At 56.1% G+C, this 17,277-nt stretch overlaps 4 protein-coding genes across 4 annotated transcripts in view; 2 read left to right on the forward strand and 2 right to left on the reverse strand.

Annotated features, from left to right (window-relative positions):
• VOLCADRAFT_94045 (uncharacterized protein) overlaps window positions 1-2,264 on the forward strand; it is a gene marked incomplete at both ends in the record, with an annotated part of 9,536 nt that extends 7,272 nt beyond the window's left edge. The window contains 2 exons of the mRNA XM_002953221.1: window positions 114-236; window positions 1,311-2,264. Of these exons, the coding sequence (XP_002953267.1) occupies window positions 114-236; window positions 1,311-2,264 (1,077 nt within the window). The remainder of the gene's footprint in view (window positions 1-113; window positions 237-1,310) is intronic.
• Window positions 2,265-6,423: 4,159 nt separating this feature from the next.
• On the reverse strand, window positions 6,424-8,710 carry VOLCADRAFT_94046 (uncharacterized protein; the record flags this gene model as incomplete). The annotated part of the gene is made up of 6 exons (XM_002953305.1): window positions 6,424-6,595; window positions 6,880-6,990; window positions 7,661-7,815; window positions 8,222-8,370; window positions 8,470-8,554; window positions 8,630-8,710. 6 exons carry the CDS (start codon window positions 8,708-8,710, stop codon window positions 6,424-6,426), a joined length of 753 nt encoding a protein of 250 aa, XP_002953351.1.
• A 1,220-nt stretch (window positions 8,711-9,930) lies between these two features.
• Window positions 9,931-13,734, reverse strand: VOLCADRAFT_105865 (uncharacterized protein; the record flags this gene model as incomplete). Its single annotated transcript, XM_002953306.1, has 9 exons — window positions 9,931-10,899; window positions 11,200-11,323; window positions 11,592-11,700; window positions 11,939-12,220; window positions 12,439-12,591; window positions 12,872-12,919; window positions 13,050-13,151; window positions 13,338-13,520; window positions 13,644-13,734. 9 exons carry the CDS (start codon window positions 13,732-13,734, stop codon window positions 10,675-10,677), a joined length of 1,317 nt encoding a protein of 438 aa, XP_002953352.1. The 3' UTR covers window positions 9,931-10,674.
• A 391-nt stretch (window positions 13,735-14,125) lies between these two features.
• On the forward strand, window positions 14,126-15,437 carry VOLCADRAFT_105866 (uncharacterized protein; the record flags this gene model as incomplete). The annotated part of the gene is made up of 3 exons (XM_002953222.1): window positions 14,126-14,377; window positions 14,794-14,854; window positions 15,316-15,437. 3 exons carry the CDS (start codon window positions 14,126-14,128, stop codon window positions 15,435-15,437), a joined length of 435 nt encoding a protein of 144 aa, XP_002953268.1.
• Window positions 15,438-17,277: the final 1,840 nt, after the last annotated feature.

Consider the following 17,277-nt stretch of genomic DNA (forward strand, 5'->3'; position numbering starts at 1 on the left):
CCCGTACACCCGTACACCCGTACACCCGTACACCCGTACACCCGTACACCCGTACACCCGTACACCCGTACACCCGTACACCCGTACACCCATACACCCGTACACCCGTACAGGTTTGTAACCCGGCTCAGCAGGCCCGAGTGGCCGCCGCCCTGCTCCCCATCATCCCCGAGCTCACCACTCGCTGCAACCAGAGCCACCATCCCGGCATGGCGGCGCTGCTGGCTAGGCTGCAGGTGGCTGATACCGACCCGCCGGGGGGGGGGGGCCGCGAGGGGTTTGGGAGCTGTCATAGGTGGAGCGCAAAGGGGTATGCGGACTCCGGGTTTTCGTTCTATCCTGGAGTTTGGGGTCTGGGGTAAAGATTGGGGCATGATTCTGTACGGCTGTGTGCCATGTCGTACATGGCTACTTGTGATAGTCCAAGGACGGCGCAAACGGGGGACTCCTAGGGGGACATTCTCCCCCCACACACACAGGGGGGGGAGAGGCGGGATACCTTGCGTGCATGTATGTATGTATGTATGTTGTTATAGGGTGGTATAGCTTCACCAGCGGCCCCCTTTCCCGGGGCAGTCCCTGCTCTCCCCTGCTAGAGGGGCACCCTAATCCGTCACCCCATCCGACTTCAGAATGTATTCGTTGGGTTCAGCAACTCACCACCAGCATCCAACCAAATCTAGCGGATCAACGGCGCATCAACTTAGTTCCTGGTCAGCTCGCAAGTATGTATGGGAAATATGACAGGATGCACCTCCCCCCCCCCCCGCCCCGCGATTTCATAAAACTAATTAATAACGTGATCAGTAGGTAGATAGGATGCAGAAGGCGATTGCAGGACTAGCAACTTCAAACGGAGAAAGGATGATATACCGCTAAGGGGGTTGCCGTACTATGCTGAAATGTGACCAACACTCATACACTACAGAATGGTAACAGCCGTATTAGGACGGGGGGGTGTCCGGCGCTTTGCTGGCCTTAACGTACTCGCACTTAAAAACAATACAGAGATTGTCCCTATATTGTTATTGTATACTGTTCCTCCTTTCCGGCCACCTGCGCTGCCGTGCCAGGAGATCACCGCGAACCCCTCAGTGCTGATGTTGCAAGCGGAGCCGCCGCCGTCGGCGTCACCGCCGCCGCCACCACCGCCGCCACCGCCGCCGCCGCCGCCACCCTTGTCGCCGCTCCGAGATCCCGGCACCGGGTTTGCTTTATCGCCAGCGACGGCACCGCCGGCAGTGGCGGCGCCGGCGGCGGCAGCTGCGGCGGATTCCTCTGTCGTACCCTTCCTCGTTGCCGCCTCCAAGGGGGCAGGCACGCAGCCCGCTACAAACGTTGGTAACTGGCAAGCTGCAGCTGCGGGCGCCGTCGGTGCCGTTGGCGGCAGCGGCGACGGCGGCGGCGGAGGTGACGTTGGAAGCCCCAGGAGCATGCTACGTGCGGCGCACGGCGGGGGCAGCGCCAGCTTCGCCAGTAGCAGCAACGTCAGCGTCAATGGAGCCCTCGGGAGCGCCGGCAGTAGCGCTGGCGGATGTGGATCTCAGGCCGCGGCGGTGTCAGCGACGGCGGCGGCGGCCGCTGCTGCTGCCGTCGGCGGCGCGGTGGCGGCCGTTGGCACCGGGGCGCCTACAGGCTCTGGGGCGGCAAGGATGACGCTGACGCCGACCCCCGAGGTGGTGACGTCAGACGTTGCCGCCGGCGACGCAGAAGCCGCGGCTGCCGCCGCGGCTGTAGCAGTGGCGGCGGCGGCGCGCGCTTTGAGCCTGGAAGAATGGGCTTTGGCGGCGGCAGCAGGCGTCGATGCTCCCCATCCTGTTTCGTTTGGCGGTGGTGGCGGCGGCGGCGGCAATGGGTTGCAGCCATTCATTATCGATGGTACGGCATACCTGCCGCCGGCTCCAACGCAATTGCTTAGCACCGGTCCAGAGCCAGTCCATGCAGCAGCATGGGAGAGAGGAGGGGACGGCGGCGATCGTACCACGGCCTCTGCAGCAGCGGCGGCGGCGGCGGCGACTGCGAATCGCGACCATGGATTGGCGGCAGGACGCCTGCTTCTGCGCACCTTGAGCCGCGTTGCGAGCAGCGACGCCGCCAGTGGCTGTAGCGGTGGCGGCGGCGGTGGCGGCGGCGGTGGCGGCGCAGTCACCGCCGTGTCAGAGGAGACGGACGACGACGCCGTACTGTCCGACGAGAGTGTCCTGGCCGTCCTCCGAGCACTGGGGCTGGCGCCTGTGGGTAGTGGCAGGCGACTGCAGCTGTAGCCGCGCCAGACAAAAAACATGTCGTACAATGCGGAACCGTCGTACAATGGCAATCTTGCACATGTGAGGCAATGAAGCTTATGTAGGGAATGAACCATATGCGAAGCATGTACGTCGTCGCTCTCGTCGTACAACGATCTGGGAGTAAAAGGAGTAAGGCGTTTTAGAGAGGGTTGCATGAATCGATTATTGGTTTGAAAATCTTTTGTGTGTCTATCTGGGAAGGGAAGGGAAGGGAAAAATGTGTTCATTAATCGGAATCCTTTCCTCCCCTCGGCCTTTGTGGGCGATTTGTTTGATTCGTCGAATGCTGGTCGACCCTCTGCAGTGTTAGCTGTATCAAATCCTCTCTACCTTCCGATTTTAGGGAGGTAGAATTAGATGTAGCCCAACATCTTTTCGTACAGGTGCCGTACCTGGCTACCAGGCGAGGCGCAAATCCGATTTGATCGGGTTCGGGTCTTCTCACCGCGGGGGCTTGTCGTTCCCGTTTTGGTTTCTGTTTAGCAGCTGGATGGTTTGTCGGCTAGGTGTGAGGTTGGATTGCAACTGCAGACAGATAGGTAAGCAGGCAGGTAGGCAGGCAGGCAGGCAGGCAGAATTACAGACAGACAGACAGACACACAGGCAGGCAGGCAAGGGCAAGAGAGAAAAAACCCCTGTAGTTGATATTATTTTGAGGAACTTTTACTACAAGTTTTACGTACTCCGGACAGGTGCGGGGCCCTGCTAAGGGGGCGTCGAGGCTAACGTTTTTTCTTCAAGTTGTTGCTCCCCCACACCATGTCGCAGCTGTGAATGAAGTTCAGTGAATGTGTGACTCTTTTTTGAGCTGTGTTCGTTGTGAATTATTGCAGGTCGTACAAGTCGTACAAGAAGTTGTACATTGGTCTTCATTTATAGAGGGATCATCTTTCTTTTGTGTCCACGTGGCTAACGGAGCGGCCCCCGGTGGTGGAGGTTTCTTCCCTAGCGCGCAGACACACACACATACACATATACACACGCACATACACATACATATATACACATGCACATACACACGCACACATATACACACACACGCACACGTGCCCCATCCGGGTATATCGCAGTCGCTTGCTCTATATTCAGTTTTAGGTGTTACGAGTTGATGTGCGTGCATGCATATAAGTAGTCTGTATGCTGCATGCACGGTGATTGCACGGCAGTGTCGTACGTGCCGTTTCGGCCGACTTGTGCTCCAGTTAAGTTTCCTCAGCTATTTCTCCATCATCCCCCCCCATCACCGCCGCCGCCGTTGATGTGCCGCGCCCGGCTGGTGTTGAAATCCGTGACCCACCATCACCTCCGTTTCCGGAGGTGTGCCGTACTTGTACGTAATTTGCATGCCGTACAGTTCTTTTGTATCTGCTCATGAGGAGTCGCGTGCATGCAGAGCTTGGCAGTACATTACCTTCTGATATTTCGTCGAATGTGAAAATGCAAAGTGTAGATTGTATCAAAACAAAGAGTTAGCCGAGGAGTGGACCGCCCGGGGCTGATCCACTCGCTGTCGTTGACTGTGCTCTCTTCCTCGCCGCTCCAACGTTTTCGCTGTTGTACGCCGTGGGTCGTACACCGCTCGTGCTTCTCAACCCTGAGTGGCACGGGATCTGTTCCGGCCTACTGGCTCCGCCTACAAGTGCGTCCTAGTGAAGCCTTTATAACATAATTATAATAACTGTGTGTGTGCCGTACATCCAGGTGGCGATATGTGTGGCGGTAGGAGTTGTGAATCTTATCCGTATTGTTCGTTCGTACAGTAGGGGTGGCTTGATTATGCTGTCTATACGACAGAACTAATTGTATCGCACGTCGTATTTGAGGCACAGGTGTGAACTGCTCTACCTGGCTGGCTGGAGGGGGCTGCATGGGGCATGTAGATGGGCATATATATACCGCCCGAACTCACAGCTCTGAAGACTGGCTCTCTGGAAGACGGGCATCATGTAAATGACGGGGATATAAAATTCTGCAAAGTACAACTCCTTTCCACTCTCGACCTCTCCCGGTCTTTTTCGGAGATCTCACTGCACCTCAAGAGCTCCGTCAAAAGCTTACTTCCCGGATTCATGAAATGAATTCCCGGGTCAGAAGCAGAGCAGAGCTCCGGTCAACGCCGAATCACATGCCTGGGGGATATGTGATGAACCGCAAAAGTGTGATGATGATGGTGTCAAAATGGTCCTCTTAATGCGAAGCTGGCTGGGCAGGTGAGGCACCACCATCTGAACGCTGTGATACAGGCAGGAACACTGGGCACGATGCACATGTGCTCTACATGCACCTACACATATGACACGTGTCATGGCTTGTTAAGGAATATAAAAAGAATCACAGACCCGTCCGAAGCAGCTAAGGGAATACTTTCCAACGTTCCCACCATATCTTGCCGTTGCGAATATGTCTTAACGCGCGCACACAAACACACACACACACATACAGACATATATGCTTAGATATATTATATCCGCACACGCTGTTTCATACCTCTGCACCCCATCCATCTCATACCCCTCCCTGCCTCTCCCTGTCCACTGCAGCGCCCTTCACAGGGATCAGCGCCCTTCAAAGGCCCCACCCGCGTCATCCCCAACCGCGAGCACTCCTGACGTGTGTCCTGTTCCTCAGTTCCTGTTCCAGCCGGCCGCTCTCCGTGCCAACCTCCGCCTGCCGTTCATTACCTCTGTCGCCGTCGTTGTCGCAGCGATTGGCGGATCTCTACCAGAGCTAAAGCAGAAAGAGACATTCCAACCTACATCGCTACACACACACACACACACGGGCAGCCGCTTCGGTTTCTTCCCTCAGCAAGAACCAATTACACACATCACTACCTACCCGCGTAGACACACACACACACACGCTCATACATGTCACAAGTAGTTGCTTTGCTTTCCTAATGGGGCATACAAAGCTAAAGGCACAATGAGGGACAGAATGCAATGCAGTGTCACAGTTTAGTTTGTGCAGTAGTACAGCGTAGTACGACTACAAGTCGCACACGCACACGCATGGACGGTGGCCCCGTTCACGGTTAGGGGTTCCGGCGGCCAACCCCCACGCCCACCGTTTTCGTCCCCCTGCAACCGTGCTTCCATACATTGACCCACGCCTCCTAACTTCACCATCCCGACCCTGGTCCTAATTCTACTCCCATTCCGTTTCAAACCTGGAAGGTCTCTAGAAAGCGAAGGACCTCCTATGAAGGGATCCTCTATCAAATGACCATTCCGTCTGGAGGAAGGAGCTCCAATTTCAATCCCCACCCACGGCAGCCTTAACACAATCCGATACAGCGTCAAACATAACACACACACACACACACAGGCACACATAACATGCCGCGAGTGTTCACCAGGCAGTTCAACCTCCACCCCACCGCCCCGCCTAACCTAAGCCAGCTCCTTTCCAAAAAAACAATGTCAAGGTGTAACACACACAAACACACACACGCGCGCGCGCACGCACGCACGCACGCATATACGTCTTAAACTTCTAGCAATTCTGAAACAGCGCCAGCCGACGCTCACATGTTCCTGCAGGTCCCCCTAGGTGTTGCGTTTCCAGTGTTCCTGTTTCTCTATCCTGTTCTGCGGACGTTCTGATGACACATACGTAAACTGCACCAAGGTCGCAGCGCTTTCCCCCCAAATGCGCTGGTGAACTCCCCTTAGCCGCGCAGGAATAGTGTGTTGCTGATTTGGCGCATGTGTGGATTGAACATGCCGCCCCAAGACACGACCCAAGGAGGAGGACACGCGTCCTGCCCGGTCCCAATCCGTGACTCAATGGGCTGCTATACCTCCACCCCTGATCACTGTACTACCAGTGCTGCCCCCCCTTCCCCACATACACACACAATTCAACCCCGGGGTGTTGTTAGCTCCACCATGCACCGTGTCATCTACGTGCCGCTCCTGCTCCCTTAGCCGCTGAATAATGACATCTGCGCTGCGGTGGTTCTTAATTTGGCGTTTACCTCCCCCCCTCCCCTCCCCTCCCTCCCTCTTCCCCCCCCAGCTGATGCACCGCAGCCCCCGACCGGCACCGCAGCAACCCCGACCGGTACCCCTGACACCGCTGCCACCTGCCCCCACCCCCCCGCTGGCCCCTGCCCCCACCCCACCCCCGACTGCTATCGGTTCGCCGCCACTTGCGCCGCGGCTTCCATGGTCGCCTCCGCCAGCACCTTATCCGGGTTCCTGAGCTCCACGGGCGGCAGTGCGCCCGGAGTACCCGGGGGGGGCGTGTGGATCTCGCTGTAGGTGCCGCACTTGATGCAGCCGTCAGCCCACACGCCGTCAAACCTGTTGGAACATCCGCGCATCCGAGAAGACGGTTGGAAACGGTTGGAAACGGTCAGTAGATGGGGCGCGGGAAGTGAGAACGGAGAGCACCAACATGCCATCGAGTCGAAAATCGATTCATGGGTGCGTTGCAAAGCACGTTTGCAAAAGCACCCAGCTGTAGGTGTCATGGTCCCCAGATACCATTTCGGCACTCCCGCACTTGCTTTCGGCCGGGTTTTGCCATATGCTGGGGGTTCGGCGGTGTTCCTCTCCCCTTTTTCCCTCCAGGAAACGTTGCTCACCTCTTTCCTTTACTCATGTAAAAGTACGTCCCAGTGCCGTTCTTTTTGTCATTGGCCCACAAGCCCTCGTACACGTCTCCGTTGGCGTACATCAGGGTGCCGGGCCCGCTCCTGGCCAGAGGGGAGAAGAGTTGCAGAAGCGGCGGGCAAGGGCACATGCGAGTCAGGGAGGTTGCAAGGAGAGGGGAGAGGGGAGGACCAGGGACGGACAGGGAGCGAGTTGGAAAGGAGCAAAAGGGGGGGGAATGACGGCCATCATAGGCGGAAAGGGGCCTGGAAGGGGGTACCGTAACGACTGTGCTTTTGCAAACAATATGGTAATTTTACTTGGTAAGCCAGGAAGCTCTGGAAAATAGCACAAGTGGAAATTTCTGCCTGCTTGCCCTACCCTGCCTGCCTGCACGCGCTTGCGTGGACAGCTGGCGGATGGATGTGGCGGTATGGTATTTCCCCTTAACCCCGCCGTTTAACCCCACCTTATGCCCCTTACGTTGCCGCTGCCAACAGCCCGCGCTATGGACCGGCATTGTCCGAGGGGATAACTCAGCTGACTGAATCTCTTCCGCATCCCCCTTAAGGCAGACCGACGTGAGCACGAACGCTAAGGGACAACGGAAAACGCGCGTAACCGAGCTCAATCATGTGGCTAGGGACCGACCCACGGGTCTTAAAGCTCGCCATTTACTTCCGGCACAACCGAACGGCACATACGGTACATACTGCCACATGGGCCCATCATGCTGCTCAGAGCGTCTGCTACATTAACCCAGATGCCGCTCACTTGACGTCATCTTCAAAGTAGCCCTCGTACACATCTCCTCCGAAACCGTCCACTGGTCGCCCGCCGTACACTGCCCGCCCTTTCCCGTGACGCTTGCCGTTGTGCCATTCGCCCTCGTAAGTATCGCCATTGTCCGCAAAGTAGGTGCCATGACCCTGATGGCGTTAAGGAATGATGAGTCGATATTAGGATGGGCGGATGGATGATGGCTAAGGCGGAGCAGGGGTAAAAGCACGAAGTTCTTAAGGACAGCGCATGAAATTGGGTTGAAGTTGCCTTAATCGCGTGCAATTTCCTTTCCATGGCCCCGTCTTCTCCCCAGCCCGGCCCCAGCCCCACCCCAGGATAATCCCCATTGGCCGCCCCCACTGCCCTGGATACGAAGAGATCCATTGCGCCGTTTCTGGTTGCTGGCATTTATTGCCGAGAAACAGATCCATGCATGCATGTACGGCACTGAAACTTAACCCGACGCTCAGGCGCAGACATGCTCTTGGCCGAAGCCTCGGACTAAAGGGCCATGCTGAAGCGCCAACCGGACCCATTCACCGACAACCTCACGTTGGGTTGATCATGTCGCCACTCGCCGTTGTAGCGCACGATGTATTTGCCATCCCGGAACAGCCACAGCGTCCCCAGCCCGTGGCGCATGTCATCCGCCCAGTCGCCTTCGTACTTATCGCTGTTTTTGTATATCACCGTGCCCTTCCCTGCATGGCGGGAGGACGGGCATTGGGGCGACATGTCGTTTTGGGCGACATCTCAACAGAAGGCTAGGCCGAAGGGACTGGTCCCAGGTAAGGACTCACCATGCTTCTTATTGTCCTTCCAAGCGCCTTGGTACCGTTCTCCAGTAGTCCAGTATACTGTGTGATGAGGACCTTCTTTTTGCGCCTAAATTAACACGAGCAAGGAGCAACCATGGAGATGAGCTCGGATTGAGAGGTCACGTTTCCGTTCCAATCACACCTTTTGGTCAGCTGTCCTCCACAGCGGATCCTTGCTGCGCAATGACTGTGCTGTAAGTGTGCCAGGAATGTTGGGTGGCATTCTCGAAGAATGTCAATATTACACTTGATATTGGTTTGAAAAGGAATGATCTCCTTTATACGGGTTAAGTTTTGAGGAAGCCGTTACAAAGCCTTCACAGACTCTTAACGTCTAAGTCACCGTATGTTGTACGGCGTTATGACTGTCCATTCCAGTCTGCATTTTATGCACAGGATTAGCGCGCTGTAAACTCATACTTTAAAACAAAAAAGACAAGCTCCTGCTTGCTCCATTGATGATAGCGTGCATGCTATGTTGCATGTCGCTCAGGGTTCCTGTTGCGCTGCTCGACCCTTGACTCGCTATGGAATGTTTCTAAACTCAGCTCTCCATGCCACCTGTCCGCTCTACGGGCTGTTGGCTTCTGCACGCCACGCTCCGAAACACGTGTTTTATTCCTGTTGATGTTATTGCAAACTCACCTATCCATCGACTTCCCTACGGCGTCGCATTGCAAACTATCCTAACAAATTCGCTGCTCCTTGGAGTATAAGGGACGTTAAGAAAGTTCGCTGCTAACAGGCTGTTTAAGACTTTTACGTTGGTTCTAGCCTCGCACTCACCCAAGGCCATGACCTGTAATAACAGCTTGGGCGTAGGCCCCCCGGCTGATTTGCGCGGGGATGATTTGGTGGCGCATTACGCTATCCCCACGCTGCCCGTCGGAAGCATCCTCGTCGGCGTTTTTTTGGTAAAACCAGGGGGATCCCCACCGGGATCTAAGTGGTGCCGTTACCGTAATTTGATGGGGACACTGCTCTGTTAAGGATCGTGCCCTAGGTGGCTCGTTCACGCGGAGACCGCCCTCCCCCAGCGGTTGCATCAAATCCTTATGCGCTTTAGGTCGGGCTGTTCACCGTGAGCGCGCCACACGTACGCGCCACACGTGCTGGCTTTGTGGAAGACGAATTGCATGCCCTGCTTATGTTGGCTTGAGGGCGAAGTATGGGAGTGAACTCGGGTTTTCAGGGCGCACAGTTATAACCGAGCTGGCATCAGCTAGCTTCCTCTCCGAGGTCTGGGAGACTAGGCACGCAGCGCTCCGGCGCTTCGCGCTCAAACGGAAGCGGAGGACTATGATAATCGCCCCGCCGGCTTTGACGGGGCCCTCCGCGTTTGCGCGGACACTGTAACTGTGTAAGGTACCCGCGTGTGATTACTGGCAGACTCACTTACTGCCTGCCCACAGCGCAAATCACATGTAAGCCCACATCCTATTTCGTGGAACTTATTACAAACGTATCCATACTCTATATTCCCCGGAATTACATACAAGCCAAGCAGTGTCCCTTAGGCCCGCCCACGACATGGATTCCTCATTAGCAATACAGCGAAGACGCGCGCCCGGGGCGACTTTGGCAGATCAGCAAATCTTACAACTGTCGAAAGGACAATCCCAGTACGGTTCGCCAACCACCAAAAACTATTGATTAGCATCTTTCGCCGACGCCTCTCTCCATCGCCCCAAATTTAAACACAATGCGGAAACACATACACGGACACGGACGAAGTCAAAGACAACCTGTGAACAGCAAGCACTCATCACCGGACAGACAGACATGCCGATTAACGGACAGCTTCAGCTATGCACACCAGGGAAACCGGACGCTAAACAACACGCCGGTATTCATTCGTCCAGGAGCCACTCGGTCCTAGTGCCAGCCTCGTTGCATGGCCATTGAAAGATGCCGCGATAGACAAAGATGCCCGAGTAGCTACCCCATCCCGTCCTGCCTCCCCCATTCCAGACAAGCCAAGCTGCCTATGCCAAAAAAATCCCTCAGGACAAAAGTTCCCAGGCTCCGCTGCGCTGCGGTCGCCCATAAGTTACACTTCTCATCTCACATACACCATCAGTAGCGGCGGTTGATCTGTCCGCAGTTGGCAGCTCTGCACCGCAGCCCTTCACAGCGTTCGATACTCACTCGCCCGCCCGGAATTGAAGTCAAAACAACCTTGAGCTCTTAGTAGCGCCTCTCGCCCCGGCCGCCATAGTCGCCACCACCTCGACCGCGATCTCCGCCACGGTCCCGGTCACCTCCACGGCCGTAGCCGCCGCCACGGTCCCGGTCACCGCCCCGATCACGATCGCCGCCGCGGTCCCGACTGCGGCTGCGGCTACGCTCGCGGCGGTCGCGGCGATCGTCTCCACGACCTCCACGATCGTCCCCATGCCCTCCGGCACGTTCCTGTATATGCAGCGACGCAATTACAGCACAGCCGCGATAATTACATTGAATACGCAGCGCACTATAGTCGCCCCAGAGACATCAGTCGTATCAGCTGCCATGATGCAAGATGACAATCAGACTGACACGCCAAGTGATACAAATTCACAATATCATTGGATGAGAAGCGCGGACTGACCTGCTTGTGAATCTTGTACTTTTCTGGTCTGGAACGCAAGCCCCGAAACGGACAACCAGGGCCCCTGTTTTACCCCTAGGAATTCCCGATCCTTCCCGACCCGCCACCCGCCACATGCTCACTGCTGCGCTGGGCGCGGGGTTGTATTCGCCACGCAGCCGGGCTAGCGCTGCCTCTTCGCGTGCCTTACGGTCCGCCTCGCTCGTGCCACGGAACTGCTTCTTCAGGCGGCCAAACTCGTCATACCTGCCATTCAACAAAAACACCAAGAATTACGGAAACCGCAAACCAGTCGAGATGCATGACTCATGCTGATCAGTCATTTAAGACTTTCAGGCTTAGGATCACCGCATGGAACCCAAATCCAAGTTTACCATGGCGGCATGTCATCCTTGCCATAATAACATTGGCAGCCAATCATGGCCACCAGCTGAAAACCTAGTTGCATTTCGAGAGCCTACAAAAAGCCGGAACACAAGATTGGACAAAACGCCAGCTCAGCCGTCGGACTCACACATCCTGCTCCTCGTACTCCTTCCGCCGCCGCCTGGCCTCCTCGAGCTCCTGCTCGTCCAGTTCCTTAAAGCCACCACCCTGACCCTCGCGTCGCATGTCCACAGTGCCTGCAGACGTCCATGTACGCGTGGAAAACTGAGACAGGTGCAAGTGGTCGATGACCTAGTTACCGTCCTGCATCGCGAATGCTGCCATTGACATTCAAGACATGCCCCACGAAGCACATGCAGGAAGGCTCGTGCGGCAAGTAAGATACGAAGTCTCTTGCGAAGGTTGGTTCTTGGGAAAGGATGGCTCCTGGGAAAGGTTCAGTTACCCCAGCCCATGACCTCTACAGATGCTCACCGGGCTTGGACGTGCCGCACATATTGCACTTGTTGCGACGGGCCCAGTTGACGTTGCCGCAGCTTGGGCAAGGCCAATCATCTGGAGCAAATAGCCCAGGAGGGCCCTGGGGTGCGGCAACGACACGGGGCTTGTCGCTGGGCGGCGCAGCTGCGCCACCAGCAGCGGGGGCCGGCGGAGTTCCAGCGGCAGCCCCATAACCGGCACTACCACCGGCACCACCACCGCCACCGTAACCGCCACCACCACCGCCACCGTAACCGCCGCCGTAGCCACCATCTCCTAAAGATACATGACATGAAAAATAGGACGTGAGAAGGGAAGCCCGAGACCCCCCCTTTACTGCGGAAATTGCATCTCGCCCCTATAAAATGCCATCACAGGAACGTTCCACGTGTCTTTGCCTGACATGGATAGACATCGAGACAGACGTGTTATCAGGGACCGCGCAAAAAACACGACCGCTGTTACTAGGGCAGAGCTTCCCCCCAGTCCCGCACCTGCACCTGCACCGCCACCACCACCACCGCCTCCACCACCGGCTGGGCCGCTCGCAGACGACCGAGGCGTTCCGCACTTGTGGCATTTCTGGCGGAACGCAAAATTGTTGTTGCCACATTTGCTGCAACCCCAGTCGCCTGGACGCCCACCTCCTGGGGCACCACCACCACCACCACCGAAGCCGCCCCCACCGTAGCCTCCGCCCCCACCGCCCATATCTACAAGCAATAAATCCATGTGCAATATGTTTGCGCCAGTAAAAGTGCGCCGAGGATGGAGACGTACATCTTGTACAGCGCTCTGCCAGCCATGGCTTCATGCAGTCCTAAGGCAGAAAACAATAAGAACTTGAGGGCATCCAGCCACGCAAGGGCAGGTTTGAGCCACATTCTCAAAGCGTAACTGTAATTAATGTTACCTAGCTTTACGCACCAGGTGGTGGGGCATTGTTGTAACCATCGTTGTAGCCACCGCCACCGCCTGCAAAACGTTTGTCCCGGAGCCAGCGCTTGGCCAACAAGTTAGGAGCTAAGCTGTCGATCTTAGGCATGGAGGAGTACCCAATAACGAAACCACATGCCACATGAAAGCCATCGTTTGGTAAGCTTACCGTAGCCACCACCACCACCACCACCACCTCCGCCTCCATATCCTCCACCATATCCACCACCGGCTTGCTTCTTTTGGGACAAGGTGACCTGGAGCATCGAACCTGCAGCAATGAGCAAGCTGGTGAGCTTCATTCCAGCGTTAAAGCTGCACACAACATGTGTAGACGCGCCTGTCGATACTGCCCTTAGCAGGAAGCAGCATAAGCCGCCCGGTCAGCACAAGCCTAAGCCTAATATGTATTTCTTTTACATACATCCGCTACTACACTAAATTGTCCCAGTCGCACCTTTCCAATCCTTGTTGCCAAACCATTGCACAGCTGATGCTGCCGAGAACGGGTCATCATACGTGACAGTCCCGTCACCCTTGAGCTCTCCCGTAGCCTTATCTCGGTATAGCCAAATTTTTGGCTTCTTGGTCTTCTTGTCGATCTTTATGATTCCGATAGAGCCGAAGTACTCGGCCAGATCTGCAGAGAGGCCCCGGCGCGGCCCTCATCACCCGTGCGCTGCGGCCCAGAGACCGTTGGGAAGACCCGCAACAGCCCATGACCGGGCTACCCGGCCAGCGAGCTTTGGGCCCGCCGCCACACCTTGCTCCGTCGTGTTGGGCGGAAGGCCGCTGACATAAACGGTGTCCGTGTCGGGCATGTCAAACGACATGGTATCTGGATTATACGCCATCCTTCTTGGCCGGCTCGGCCGAACTTAGCGGCCTGTACCGCTGCGGATGCTGATAGTGAATATCTCTAACAGGCTTTGACCCAAACAGTATTTTTCGCGATTAATCCCTATTGCCTTTACGATGTATAAAAGTTTGATACACTCTCTTCGACACTGGCAGAGGTTGTGTAGGCTCAACGTACGAATCTGGCAAGTTTTTGCCGCCAAAGCCGTGGTTGCTGTCGTCAGCAGCGGGTTGCAAAGAACTCGTGTTCCTCGTTACCTCTACAAACCAATTATTGCAGCAAATCTTCTTCGGGGAAACTTTTGACTGCACGCGTCAGGCTAGTTAGGACCCAAAAGTTGCTTTGGCACATCCAACCAACTGGTGTGTAGTGGAATAAGTGATTTCATGCCGCGGGGTGTAAAATCGGAGCCCTCTGCTTCTGGAGAGCAACCCGGCAAAGGCGATTCCAAAGGAACAAAAGGAAACAAGACAAAGTCAACGGCGTTAACTGTGAACAAAGTCCCATTGAAGAAAAAAGATGGGCAGAAGGAGGGCCCTAAAGCAACTGCAAATGGAGCGGACGGCAGCCTTGATGTTGCGGAGCTCGAGAAAAAGCGCAAGGAGTTTTCGGAGCAATTGCGCAAGTGTGAAGTGCAGGTGCGTTGCATAAGCCGACGTCCAAAGTAGGGGGATTCGTGTGGGCATTGCGGGGAACCGAAGGTTTGTGTGCGAAGTGTTAAGAAGGGTTTTGCGCGTGCGCGAACTCTCCTGGCCACTGCTGGCGCGCATCAAAAAGATACTTAATTTCCCAGCAAGAGTATTTGTAGCGCTGATCATACCAACCCTGGCAACTGCACTAAGGGCACCGGATGGGGACTAGGGTAACTAGACACCCGCTTTCAGCTGTTGCCGAATACACTGCGACGTGCAGACCTTGCCCTGCGCGTTCACAGCTTCGCAGCTTTTGCAGCCAAGCGGCTTCCGCTCATGAACTTTAAACCCGTCATCACCTCTTCCTTGCGCCCTCCCGTTCACCCATTGGGGCCTTAACCTGCTCATACCCGTCTCTGCAGATCCATAGGCTAGAGACCCAGTACTTCGAGACCGCGAACCCCCAAGGCAACGCCCTCAAAGGTAGGACCCCCAACAGCTTCCCAATGCTCAGCCGCAGCTAAAACAGGCGTCTGCCGAGTTTGTGTCCGACCGCAGATCGTTGGCCTCTTGCATGCCGCTAACTACGCTGCTTTCCGGTGTCAGCGACGGATATACCTTGTGAGAAACAAACTTGTTATGAGAAAACCCCTGCCCTCACCCCTGCCAGCCGGCAACCCTCCGCTTCTCGCGCGCCTTCCTTGTCGACTCCCGCCCAACACCAACCCCGTCCTGGAGCCGCTTGCTGCTAGGGACCCCGACCGTCAGCTTTATGATCTTCATCCCTCGCTCTCTCTCACACTCCGGTCGTCCTCCATGTCTCTGGACCAACACCCCCCTCCCAGCTGTCCCACTTTCCAAGTTTTAGCGCTTTCCTTCGTCCCCCCCCCACCCTCCCTTCCATCTCCCCAACCCCCTTCTTGCCGCCGCAAACACCTGTGCAGTAGGCTACGACGGACTGCTGTCCTCCACGGCGGTGAGCGCCAAGAAGGCGCAGTTCCGACACGAGGATCGAATCTTCTCGGGATCATCCACCACGGGGAGCACCGCCGCCGGCAGCGGGTAGAGTCCAAGGCAGGCAGGGCGGTGGCCCAGGGACTCCCCCGCCGGCCGGCACACCGCGCCCTGCGCGCTCGTCCATTGCGCCACCGGCACCTTGCCGGCATGGTGACTCGAAGCTGGGGCCGCAGCCTGCGCCGGTATCCATCGGCCAATCCGGTCACACGGAGGACGTGAGCAGCAGGCGCGGAGAGTGCCGTGGCGTATATGTAAAACAATCACAAGGGACTCTGCCGGTGGAATGGGGATAAAGGAACGGACAAGTTGCAATCGCAGTAGCAGCGGCATTACGAGCTTCTGGAGGGCGCCCTGCGCCGCGTGATATCTCTCTTCCGTGGCCAAGTTACGATGCCCAGGTCTGTGGATTTTCTGTTCTGTGGATGAGGGGAACAAGCAGCAGCAGCAGCCCAGCACTGCAATGCGGCCGCAGGCTCATCAGCTGTGGATGGTGGGGCCCTGGAAAGTCATGCTGCCACGCCACACAGGCGTCCTGATTTGAAAACTCAGGATGAGTGGTGATTTAGCTGGCATGCGGGACGAACTAGAGGCGTCGGGCCCTACCGCCGTAAGTGCCGTGCGTGATGCGGCTGGCGCGAAAATACTTTCCTAGGTAGTTTGGTTAGTAAGCTTGTGACGCGAGTAAGGAGCGTGGGGCGTAGCTTCAGAGCGGTTTTATGCATATATGCGTATGGAAGGTTGGATATGGGGAGGTGTGACCGGACCCAGGCAAGGCCCCGAGCGTGGCAGTGAGGAGGATGGGGGAAACGATGGGCCCGAGGGCGAGGGCGAGGGAATAGCCGGCGTCTGCGTGGCGTTCCAGCCGACGTACCGCGCGCCTGCGCGTCGGAGATTGTTGAGCTTGCAATAGGCCGGTGGATAGGATGGTGGGTGTAGGGGATCGTCCGCATGCTTGGCGGTAGGCTTTTGCATGGCAACTGACCCACCTCTAGACTGGCTATAGCGGAACAGGCTGCCTACCCGCTGCTGCGGCTGCTCTTGTTCCGGAACTGGTCTGGGCCATTTTCTTTCACGGCAATTGGGTCCACGGTGTGATTCCCTTCCCCATCTCTCCACCAACTCCACCTGTTGCCTGTATTCGCTCTCTGTTTCATTTTTCTTGGCCTCTCTTGACGCCCCTGTGTGCTACTGTCGGCGAACACCACGTGCAAATATAGCCGCGACCAGAGCCTCCTTTTTGGTTTGCAAATTCAAAACCCATAACCTCGTTATTCTGATTAAGCGCAAGGTTTTCACTGTCTTCGTAAACAGCAATGGCGAATATCAATTTATCAAGCGGGTAAATGATCTTACCGCTAAAACACGGAGACGGTACTGCTTATGCTGCTGCAATTAACCTCTGATTTTACTGAAATAGAAAAAACATATGTGTTTTGGGCGTATCTTCAAAATCAACCCAAACCAAAAGCGAATGGGACGAGCTCTTGGTCCTTCTTGTACACTTTTGTTGACCTCTTACATTTTTCACTCGGCTGGGTGCCTAGTTATTGGCGGGTACCTACCCAAGGAGCGGGAAGTGGGGAGTGCATAGGAGAGGTGGAGAGAGAAAGGGCATGTCTGGACTCTTGGGTTGGAAGGGGTTTCACCTCCGTGGAGATGTGGGAGTGAATGCGATACAGTTCCTGGCCTCCTTCCCGACGCAAGTTTTGAGCGTGTTCTATGTATGTGCTGATCAGGACCGGGTTACTTGAGGCTTGGCCTTTGGGCATACGTACTGTTCGTATAATTTAGCAATACGTGCTGGCTAGGAACCCTTCGACGGTTTCATAACCCTCGGAAGCCGTTTGATGTGCGCGCGCCTTCGCGTTGTGATGTGTGTGGCGAGGGGG

This window comes from Volvox carteri (assembly GCF_000143455.1).
Source record: "Volvox carteri f. nagariensis unplaced genomic scaffold VOLCAscaffold_35, whole genome shotgun sequence".
Taxonomy (NCBI): Eukaryota; Viridiplantae; Chlorophyta; class Chlorophyceae; order Chlamydomonadales; family Volvocaceae; genus Volvox; species Volvox carteri.